The following is a 10105-nucleotide window of genomic DNA, read 5'->3' as shown; positions in this document are numbered from 1 at the left end:
TGGGCGTTTGCCACAGAACTTTGCAGAGCAATGCTGCTGCTTACATGGCTTTTTCATTTTCTGAGCAGACAACTCTGTGCTAGGTGCTGGTGATTCAGAGATGGAGGAGGACCAAGGGGCACACAAGGGGCTAAGGAGAAAGGAGCGCTTCCTGAGTGTGGAAGGTACAGCAGGCCATTTCCTCCTAAGGGGGCTGTCATTGGGGGAGCTGGTGACCACAGGTCTGCCTGTCCTTTCTGTGGGACCGAAGACTCCAGATATGACATCTGAGAGCACTCCAGGGAAGCCAAAGGTACTTGGGAGTGTGATAGTGACGGAAGACAGGAGGCACTCATGCTTGAGAATCTTGCCAATCACTGAAGGTCTGGGGGCCTCAGTTTCCCCATCTGTAAATGGGGTGCAGGCCCTGGCCCTGCCTTCAGTGCCACTGACTGGCCTCTAGCACAGGAGGCCGAGATCTCCCTGCCCCCCTTCTCAGGGTGGTAGCAGTTCTGGCTGCCATCTGCAGAGCAGAGGGTGTACAGCTGGGGTGGGGAGTGGGCGAGCAGGCAGGCTTGAGGTCGGTCCGTCCTGTCCCAGATGTCAGCTCGGTTACTCTTTAGAAATAATCCCAGAAAAGAAGCCAGAAAAAAAGAGGGACAACTGCCCAGGGGCTTGGACTTTGCAGCTTGCCTAGGTGTCTCCTCCCAGAGCAGATGTGCACAGCACTGAACAGGCTGCAGGAGGGAAGCTGGGGCACCGGCCCTGCGCCGGGCATCCGGCCTTCCTTGGGGTGACCATCACCTCTCCTGCTGTGGCCAGGAGCAGGACTCCACAGGCCAGCACCTCCATCGTCCATGGTGAGGTGAGGAGCGGCTGGCAGGAGGCCGCCAGTCCCTGGGGGGCAAGGTCTTACGGAAGAGCCACACGTTGGGAAGGTCAGAGGCTGAGGCACCGACTGGGGTCCCTCGAGAGCGAGGCAGGCAGAGTCCAGGCCTGGGCATGGGAGACGCGAGGTGTGGCGGGAGTCTGGCAGCCGCCTTGCCGTGGGCTGGGGCATCGTGGGCGTCGCCGGGTTCCCGGGGCGCTGGCCTGCGGCTGTGAGCGAGGGCGTCGCCCGGAGGCGGCGGGCGCGGGGCCGTTGGGGGGCGCCTGGGTCCCCGCCCCCGCCGGCCGCGCCGGGTCGTGCGTGGGCGCGGCGGGCGCCGATTGGCTGGCGGGCGCGCGGGCGCGCGGGCGCGGCGGGGGGGCGGCGGCGCGGAGGGGCCGGTCACCCCGCAGCCTGGCCTCGGCCTCCGCCGCTCGTAGCCGCGCCCCGCCCGCGCGCCCGCCGCCGCCCGTCCCCCCCGCCGGCGGCCACCATGAGCACAGGCCTGCGGTACAAGAGCAAGCTGGCGACCCCAGGTGAGCCCGGCGCCTGCCCGCGCGCCCGCGCGCGCCTTTGTCCCCGCCGCCCGCCCGCCTCTCACCGTGTCTTTCCGTCTCTTCCCCGCCCGCCGGCCCAGACCCGGACCCCGACCCGACCCCGACCCCGCAGAGGACAAGCAGGTACGTGCGCGCCGCCGCTCCCCCCGCGGCCGGCTGTCACCCATTGTGCCACCAACGCCGCCGGCGCCCAGGCGCGACCCCGCCCCCGTCATCCCGCCCTGTCGCGATAACCGATTGTCAGCTGGGGCAGTGCCGCCGCGCCAGGGGCTACAGAGGGGAGGAGTGGGCACTGGGCCCCTGGGGGCCTGACCCCTGACCCTTACAGCAGGGGTGCCCCTCCCAGGATGGGGGGATGGGCCGGGTGTCTCCCAGTGGTCCAGTGCCAGTGTATCCTCCCTGAACTGGCCTTAGGCCTCGTGCTGGGGGTCCTGAGTGAGGCCACCGTCACCGCAGGCCACAGGCTAGGGGAGGAGTCTGTATCCACCAGCCAGCACCTAGACCCTAAGCAGCCCCACCCCACTCCTGTGCATCTTATGTCTCTTCTCCCCACACACCAATTTGAGTGGGCTGATCTGTGGCCAGACCTCTTCCCCAGACTGGGAGCCTCTAAGGCCTGGTCTGAGTCGTCCCTGTGCCCAGAATGGGTCTTCCAACCTAGTGGGTACAAATAGGCTTGTGGCCTCCCACAGGGGCTGGCCTGGCCCCCACTCAGGGAATGCAGGACATGACAGGAGGCTGACCTGGGCACCCACTGTGAAACCCAGCTGAGGCTGGGGTTAAACAGAGCTGGGAGATCCTGAGAGTGGGGTGGGGGTGGGTAACCAGATGGGCAGGGGGCTCTGGGGCCCTACTGGAGGCCTTTCTGGCTTGAGCTCAGTCATGTTGGGGGATTTTCTTGGCCTAACTCTGGCACCAAGGTGGCCCTGGCGATCCTCGTCAGAGATAGGAATTCACACAGTGGGCAGATGCTGGGTAGAACCCCGAAGTCCTGGCCCAGGGTGCGGCCCAGCAGGTGGGGTGGGGGCTGGGAGTCACTGGCTGCCAGGTGCCAGTCTCCTGGCAGGGACACGCCCCACCCTGGGACAGGTGAGGCTCTTGGGGAGGGGCCCCTCAACCTCAACCTGCTGGCAAGGGCCTCTCCAGGGAGCCCGGGCCAGGAGCTGTCTTCCTATCAAGGCAGGTCAGACAATGCCTGAGACGCAGGGACACATGCTGCCAGGCTATTGTTTGAAGGAGAGAGAGAGAAGGCCCGGGAGACCAGCCCCCACAGCTTCTCCTGGGCCTTGGAGTTACTGGGCCAGGCAGCTGCTGCCTAGCACCAACAGGGACTCCCTCCTGCTGAGGTGTGAGCCCCGTCAGGCCTGTGTCTGCCCATCCTTCAAGGTCAGTTAGGAGCCAGCCTCACCTGTCCCCTACCCCTCAGACCAGAGGGAGAGGGCACCATGCAGGTGGAGGGGGAGCCCCAGGAACAAAGCCAAGGAGCCAGGTCTTTGGGACAGGCTCCCCGAGGATCTGGGGGGGGGGGGGAGCTGGAAGAATATGGTAGTTTCACCGATAATATTGTTTGGTGTCGGTGAGCTATCCACACTATGAAAGAGGGTGGGGGGTGCTCTGGTGGCCCTCCGTGCCCCCATCCTCTGGCCCCACCTTGTCTCAGGCAGTGATGGGGGCTCTACTGGCTCTGGTGGCTGCTTCCAGAGCTGACTCCAGTGATTCTAAGAATGGAAATGCCTCGAGAGTCTCAGGCACCGGGAGGAGGTGGGCGCAGCTGTGTCTACAGTTCAGGAAGCCCTGAGAAATATTTGTTGTACTTCATGGGCCAGAGAGAGGGGGTGGCAGGGCCCCTTCCCTGGAGCTCCCCCAGGGAATCCACAGGCCCTGTCTGGGTGAGTTTGGGTGCAGGGGCAGGAGCTGGGAGTGAGACCCTTTCCCTCCTGACATGTCACCCTCCTGACTCTTGCCCTTCTGACCTGGGCCTCCCCAGAGGCTGTGCCTTATCAGTGGAGAAACTGAGGCAGTCTGAGAGTGACAAGCTCCATTAGACACCCAGCTGTGAAGTGCTAAGGCGTAGACCCAGGTGTGTCTGTCTTGGAGATGCCCTGAGCCTGAGATGCCAGCCTGTCGGGCTGGGGGGCTAGGCTGAGGGGCTGTGTCTCTAGTGGACCTACAGGTGGAGATTGGGTGGGACTTGGCCCAGACACTTCCTACAGGTCCACATGGCAGAGGGCTGGGGCCAGTGTGGAGGCTTTCTCGGGGCAAGGACTGCGGGCCCAGCTGGGAGAGCTGAGGGAGGTGCCCTGTGGCTTCCCCCTGCTCTCCTCTGGATGAAAGACTCTCCTGTTCCCAGCTGTGGGCCCATCCCTCCTCCCCAGGTGCCAGGGGCCTCCAGGCCCCACAGCAGCATCATGAGCCTGGACAAATGGACAGAGGCCCCTCAACCAGGGGAGCCAAGAAGGGAGAACCAGGGTGGGGAAGAGCTGGGGGGCCGCCTATCCCCACTGATACACAGTCCAAGAAGTATGTCTGTTCTTGTTGCAGCTCCTTTCCAAGCCTCCCTCCTGCCTGGCTGGCTGGTTCCGATTCTGGTAGGGTCCTGGAGAGAGGGGTGAGGAACGGTTTGGTGCCCAGGAGAGGCCTGTGGCCCCTGGGGTGGTCACAGAGGGTGAGAGCTATACCGGCTTGAGCTTTCCAGCCCTCGTGGGTCCGTCTTGTGGATCAGAGCAGGCGAGGAGGCTGACAGGGAGACAAATGATGGGGAGGGGGTAAGTTCACTCTACACACCATCCCCCCACTTTGGCTGGCAGAAGTGGTCTGGGGGCAGCTGTGGCCAGTGCTGGCTGGCTGCAGCTTCCAAGTTTCCCGGAGGTAGGGTGGGTAGGCCTCTGGTGCTCTAACTGAGCACTTGAGCCCCTTCAAGCCCGGGCGAAGAGGAGGTGGGTCCAGGCTGGGGAGGTGGGCTCTGCCCCCTCCCAGTTCCCACGTGTCTGGAAGGGCCACACCAGTCCAGAACACTCCTGCTCCCATCACACGCACATAACATACGAGGGGGGAGGGAGCGTACAAGGAGGGGTGTGGCCGTGGATAGTTAGGACTCCGCGACACCGCCGGGAGGTTTCCGGGCCAATTCTACGAGGAGAGAAGGAGTGAGAGGGGCCGCTTCCCGCGTGGGTGCGCATAGGTCCCGGGAGCGTTCTCCCGGCGCCCTCTGGCGGGTGAAAGCCGCGCTGCACCTGGAGGGGGTGAGACGCGGGGCGGCCACAAACCCCGCCCCCTAGGGCCCTTAGGTGGGCCCTGGCTTCCCCACCCTCCCACCCGGGTGGTCGAGACGCCCGGACAGAGGCCACCCGTCCGGCAGCGGGACTCCGCCTCCGTGCCTATGCGCGCCTATGCTGGGCCCTGCCCTCCGAAGCAGCCTTCCGGTTGCTCCGCCCGCGGCCCAATTTCCAAGCGACTGTTTCGCCGCGACCTTGCGGGTGGGGCGGTCTTTTTCCCCGCCCTTCCCGCCTGCCAGCGCCCGCGAGGCCCCGCCTCTGGTTCGGTGCGGGAGCCGGGCCTGCCTGTGGCTGAGACCGCGCGCGCGGCTCGGGGCGGGTCCGCATTGGCAGAGGCATGGCCCGCGTGGCCTCTGAGGTCAGCCACACCGCGGGTGGGCAACGTCCCTTCTCTGGGCCTCAATTCCCGCGTCTATTAACGGGGGCGAGAACAGAGCTTCAGGGCAGTACTGCCTGTAAGTCCCTCCTGAAAGCCCTGCCCCTGTGGGTCTGACCCGGTCTGGGGTCCAAACGCAGCGATGGACTCGCCGGCAGCGCCCCAGGACCACCTGGTGGAGCAGCTGCTGTCACGGCGGACCCGGGCCCAGAGGCGGCTCAAGGTGTGTGTGGAGAGGGGAGTGGAATGTGGGTCAGCGTGTGTGTGCCTGCCGGGTCCCGGTCCCAAGGGCTCTGGGACGTGACAGGGACCGGCAGGGCCAGGGTCCACCTGACTGGGCGCTGGGACCCCGAGGGTGGGGGAGGCTCGGTGCCGCTGTCTATAAATAGCCCTTGCTCCCCTTGGTAGCAGCAGCCAGCCACCCCCCGCGGCTGGATGGTGGAGGGTGGCCTCCCACCCCCTGGTACACTCAGGAGGGGTGAGTATTGAGGCCAGGAGGCTTCTCCCGCCTATGGAGGGCCTTGGATGTGTGTGAGGGGTCGGGGTCCTGGTGCCCTCTGCCCACCGCCCAAGGGAGGACCCAGCCTAGGCCTGCTGCAGCCAGGCATCCTAAACTCTACACACACAGACACATTCTCAGGTCCCTGCAAAGCCACTCACTGAGGCGGGGGCAAGGATGCCTGTCACCCCATTACCTGCCTTCCCAGCTCCAGGCCTTTGCTCACAGGCCCTCACCCCATTTCTGCCATTGAAACTCCCCACACAGAGGACTCTGCCCTCTGCTGCCTCCATGTCTGAGCCGGGTAGGGAACAGGGCATCGGACTGCCCCAGGAATCCAGGCCTGCTCCTGACTTGCCTTGCCCCTACCCCCCAGGATATCAACAAGCAGTACGTGGGCTTGGTCACACTGCCCGATCAGGTGCACCAGAAGTCTGTGAAGAAGGGCTTCGAATACACTCTTATGGTGGCGGGTGAGTGGGCTGGACTCCCAGGTGGGGTGGCTTGGGCCATAGCCAGCTAGGCTTTGTCAGAGGGGTCCCAAACTTAACCTGACTCTTTCACTGTACCTGCTGGCAGGTGAGTCGGGCCTGGGGAAGTCCACGCTGGTTCACAGCCTCTTCCTGACCGACTTGTACAAGGACCGGAAGCTGCTCAGTGCCGAGGGTGAGTGGGCCCTATGCAGCCCTGGCATTGGTTCCCCATCCTCTGCTGTGTGACCCTTCAAAGGAGTCCCTTCTGGGTCCAGACGCTGCTCCTCTCTCCCCACAGCGTGGGTCTCTCCTGTTCAGTGTCCAGGAGGAGTGGCCCAGACCACAGTCAGGCCATGAGGCCAGGGCTAAATTCTAGAATGGATGAGAACAAGGGTCCTGGCTGCCCAGTGGGGGTGGGGTCTGAGAGTTGGAGAGACCCCTCCAAACGATGCCCCGACACCCACAGAGCACATCAGCCAAACGGTAGAGATCCTGAAGCACACGGTGGACATTGAGGAGAAGGGGGTCAAGCTGAAGCTCACCATTGTAGACACACCAGGCTTCGGGGATGCTGTCAACAACTCTGAGTGGTGAGGAAAGCCTGGCTGGGGAACAGTCTGTGCCTAGGCTGATCCAGTGTCCCCTCTGGCCTCACCGACCCTCCTGCCTACCTGCAGCTGGAAGCCCATCACCGATTATGTGGACCAACAGTTTGAGCAGTATTTTCGTGACGAGAGTGGCCTCAACCGCAAGAACATCCAAGACAACCGTGTGCACTGCTGCCTCTACTTCATCTCCCCTTTTGGACACGGGTGTGTGAATGTCCTGGGAACAGGCTCAGGGTGGGGGGTGGGACCCGCCTCCATGGTTCCCCATTGGCTGCACCTGTCACTGCTTATGTTCTGCCTGTGCCCTCACAACCATGCCCTCCCTGAGCCCATCCCACCCTCTCTCTGTGCCCCCACCACCCCCACCACCCCCACCATGCCCCTCTCCACCCCTGGATGCTCTCTGCAGGCTGCGGCCAGTGGATGTGGGTTTCATGAAGGCTCTGCATGAGAAGGTGAACATTGTGCCCCTCATCGCCAAAGCTGACTGTCTCGTCCCCAGCGAGATCCGGAAGCTGAAGGAGCGGGTGAGCCTGGCAACTGGACCTGGGCTAAGTCTCCAGGACCCAGAACACCAAGTGTGCTGATCCTGGGTGCCAGCGCACCTGGCCCCGGGTCCCTGGCCAGGCTCAAATCTGACAGCCCTTGCCCTGCCACAGATCCGGGAGGAGATTGACAAGTTTGGGATCCACGTGTACCAGTTCCCTGAATGTGACTCTGACGAGGATGAGGACTTCAAGCAGCAGGATCGGGAACTGAAGGTGAGCGGCCTGGGGTGGCAGAGGAGGGAACTGGAGGTCAGTTTACATGGCACCAAGCATCCAGGTCCAACCCGGTGGGGGAAAGAGTCTTTGGGCAGCAGAGCTCCTCCACCTGGGGTGGGGTGGGGGGGTTGGGGTGGGGTACAGTCACTCATGTCCCTACTGGCTTGTGCAGTTTGGGCCCCGTGTGGTTAGTGTGTCATGGAGCACTTGCCAGGACCCAAAGGCACAGTCCTGGCCAGGCCTCCACCCTGACCCTGCTCCTCAGTCTTCTTCCAATGGGTCACGAGCAGAAGGGTCTGGCCTGATGGCCACAAGCCTGTGTGTGCCCTGGCTCCCAGAATTCTGAGCTCCAGAGGGTGGTTGTGGCTTTGGGTGCCCCGGGATCTAGAGTGGCAATAACCAAGCCTAAGGCACGGGATAGGCAGCCACTGGGCCAAGAGCAGGGTGGAGCCCTTGGCCCCAGCCCAAGTCAGCATCAGTAACAGGAGGCAGGGGCTCAGCTCTGGGGAGGGAGGTATGGCGATGGTAGCTGAATGGAGCACTTCCTGATGGGGATGGTGTCAGAAGGGGAGGATATGCCTGGCTGGGCACATACCCTGTGCCACGGGTATAAGCCATGCCAGCTCTGGCTTCAGAGAAGCCACAAGGGTTGGGCAACTCCAGGATCTCTTTGGGGAGGGGCTGTTGATAGTGATACCGTAGGAGCGACCAGGTGCCGAGTGCCCATGTCCCTCTTCAGCCACTAACCCCATACTCACACTAACTGGGCGCGAGCCCTTGTACCTGCCCTTCCCAGGAGAGTGCGCCCTTCGCGGTTATCGGCAGCAACACAGTGGTGGAAGCCAAGGGGCAGCGGGTCCGGGGGCGACTGTACCCCTGGGGGATAGTGGAGGGTGAGTTCAGGCATGGGGTGCGACAGAGGGAGTGGGGTGGCTCCCCCGGGCCTGCACCCACCCAACACCCGCTCTTGCCCCACAGTGGAGAACCAGGCACACTGCGACTTTGTGAAGCTTCGCAACATGCTGATCCGCACACACATGCATGATCTCAAGGACGTGACATGCGACGTGCACTATGAGAACTATCGCGCGCACTGCATCCAGCAGATGACCAGGTGCGCAGCTCTGACCCGGACCTGGATCGTGCACCTCATGTTCCCAGCCAAGGCTCCCTAACAGAGGGCTGATCCTTGCTGCCTTCCCAGATCTGAACTTTGCCCCGACTCCCAAGTAGGCCCCCCCCCCCCGCACCTTGTCTTCCCAGAGCCGACCCAACGGTGTGGGAGCTCAGGAAGGCAGAGCCTCAGTAGTGTTGGGAGTCAGACAAACTGTGCTTCTTGTCCACCCCACAGCAAACTGACCCAGGACAGCCGCATGGAGAGCCCCATCCCCATCCTACCACTGCCTACCCCGGATGCTGAGACAGAAAAGCTCATCAGGATGAAGGATGAGGAGGTTAGTGGGGCCACAGGGGAGGAGAAGGGGTGGGGGTGGGGGTCCAGCCCCTCCTATCACGTTTGTCACTCTACCTTCTGCTATTCCCGTCTCACCTCCAGCTAAGGCGCATGCAGGAGATGCTGCAGAAGATGAAGCAGCAGATGCAGGACCAGTGACCCCAACCCAGCCCCACATTGCCATGGATATACTGCCAGTTTCCAGGCTGGCCCTTCCCGTCCCTGGACCCCAACTGGCCTGGACTCCACCCTGGAATAAATCTGGATCTCCAACAGACCTGGGCACAACCCCAGTCCCGGAATGGTCCAGACCAGGACTGTTCCCGACTATTCCCAACCTGACCCAGAGATGCAGGCTCATAGCCCCCAAACAACCCTAATTTATTCTCAGCACCAGTCGCTCCCCTTAGTTGTATCTGCTTCCAAGGGGCCTGGACAGCAGCCCCCACAGCTGGCCCTCTTTGGCCTCGGGGGAACAGGAGCTAATTTGGGCCGTGACTTTTGAGATCTACCCCTGCCCCAGAAGGTCATGAACTCCGACTCCAGGCCCTACTCAGGTAGGGGGGTAAAACAAGGCAGAATAGGGGAGCAGATCCTCGGCATCCCAGGTCTATTTCTCCATCCCAGTGCCACAGAGTGGACGTGGGAACCCTCATGTGCCCCCTCCCTCGGGCCACCCAGCTTACGCTGAGGCCTCACTTTGTGCCGAGGTGGGCCAGTCCTTCCCTACCTCCTCACCCCTCACTGGGTAGCTCAGTGGCAGGTTGGGCAACAGAAGCGCTTAGGATCCCTCCAGACCGAAGGAGAGCAGCTGGCTGCAGGCAAGGATCTCCCGGGGCTGGTGGGGCAGGGACGCCTGCAATTGCCCAAACTCCTCATCTAGGGCTGTGGCCTGGCCTGAGGGCTCCAGGAACAGTGGGTGCTGGGCAACCTGGGAACCCCCCACCCCTAGACTGCCATTCCCTGCCTGTGGCTGGAGGTCCTTTCTCCCCAGCAGCACTGTTGCCCTGGGTTGCCTAGTCCATCCCTCCCCCACCCCCAGCATGATACCTTCCCCCCCAATCCCAGTCTCCAGTTTTGTTCAGTTGTGAATGCTGCATCCTGTCCTGGTGACAGGAGAACAATGTTGGTGAAGTCACAGCGGTGATCAGTGCTCCCCTGGGTTGGTGGGGGGTGGAAGCCCTGGTAGCCTGCGAGCCCCAGTGATAGCGCTCTATCTGGGGCCGCAGCGTCTGTCTACTGGGCCTCCGGGT

General features: G+C 62.9%; 1 protein-coding gene across 3 annotated transcripts; it reads left to right on the top strand.

Moving 5' to 3' along the window:
* The first annotated feature begins 1245 nt into the window (after positions 1-1245).
* Positions 1246-9992, top strand: SEPTIN5 (septin-5). Of its 3 annotated transcripts, none has more exons than XM_086682257.1 (12): positions 1246-1383; positions 1485-1527; positions 5931-6027; positions 6134-6220; positions 6494-6617; positions 6705-6839; positions 7045-7162; positions 7295-7396; positions 8196-8292; positions 8378-8513; positions 8751-8853; positions 8955-9992. In XM_086682257.1, the coding sequence occupies exons 3-12, from the start codon at positions 6018-6020 to the stop codon at positions 9009-9011; spliced, it is 969 nt and encodes a 322-aa protein (XP_086538383.1). In that variant the 5' UTR covers positions 1246-1383; positions 1485-1527; positions 5931-6017; the 3' UTR covers positions 9012-9992. The 3 variants fall into 3 exon arrangements, with proteins under 3 accessions (XP_086538383.1, XP_086538382.1, XP_025789306.2); XM_086682256.1 differs by having other exon boundaries at positions 1311-1383; positions 1517-1527; XM_025933521.2 differs by lacking the exons at positions 1246-1383; positions 1485-1527 and adding an exon at positions 5168-5278.
* The last annotated feature ends 113 nt before the right edge of the window (positions 9993-10105 follow it).

Source organism: Puma concolor, chromosome D3 (assembly GCF_028749965.1).
Source record: "Puma concolor isolate L17-30 chromosome D3, mPumCon1.1.hap2, whole genome shotgun sequence".
Classification (NCBI taxonomy): Eukaryota; Metazoa; Chordata; class Mammalia; order Carnivora; family Felidae; genus Puma; species Puma concolor.
This window is presented reverse-complemented; position numbering and strand designations above follow the sequence as displayed.

Bases quoted from the DNA above. Each gene is read 5' to 3' on its own strand.
- SEPTIN5 (XM_025933521.2), top strand. From the start codon at position 5,198: ATGGACTCGCCGGCAGCGCCCCAGGACCACCTGGTGGAGCAGCTGCTG. The intron at 5,279-5,930 runs GTGTGTGTGGAG...CCTACCCCCCAG, and splicing joins GGGCCCAGAGGCGGCTCAAG to GATATCAACAAGCAGTACGT. The intron at 8,854-8,954 runs GTTAGTGGGGCC...TCTCACCTCCAG, and splicing joins TCAGGATGAAGGATGAGGAG to CTAAGGCGCATGCAGGAGAT.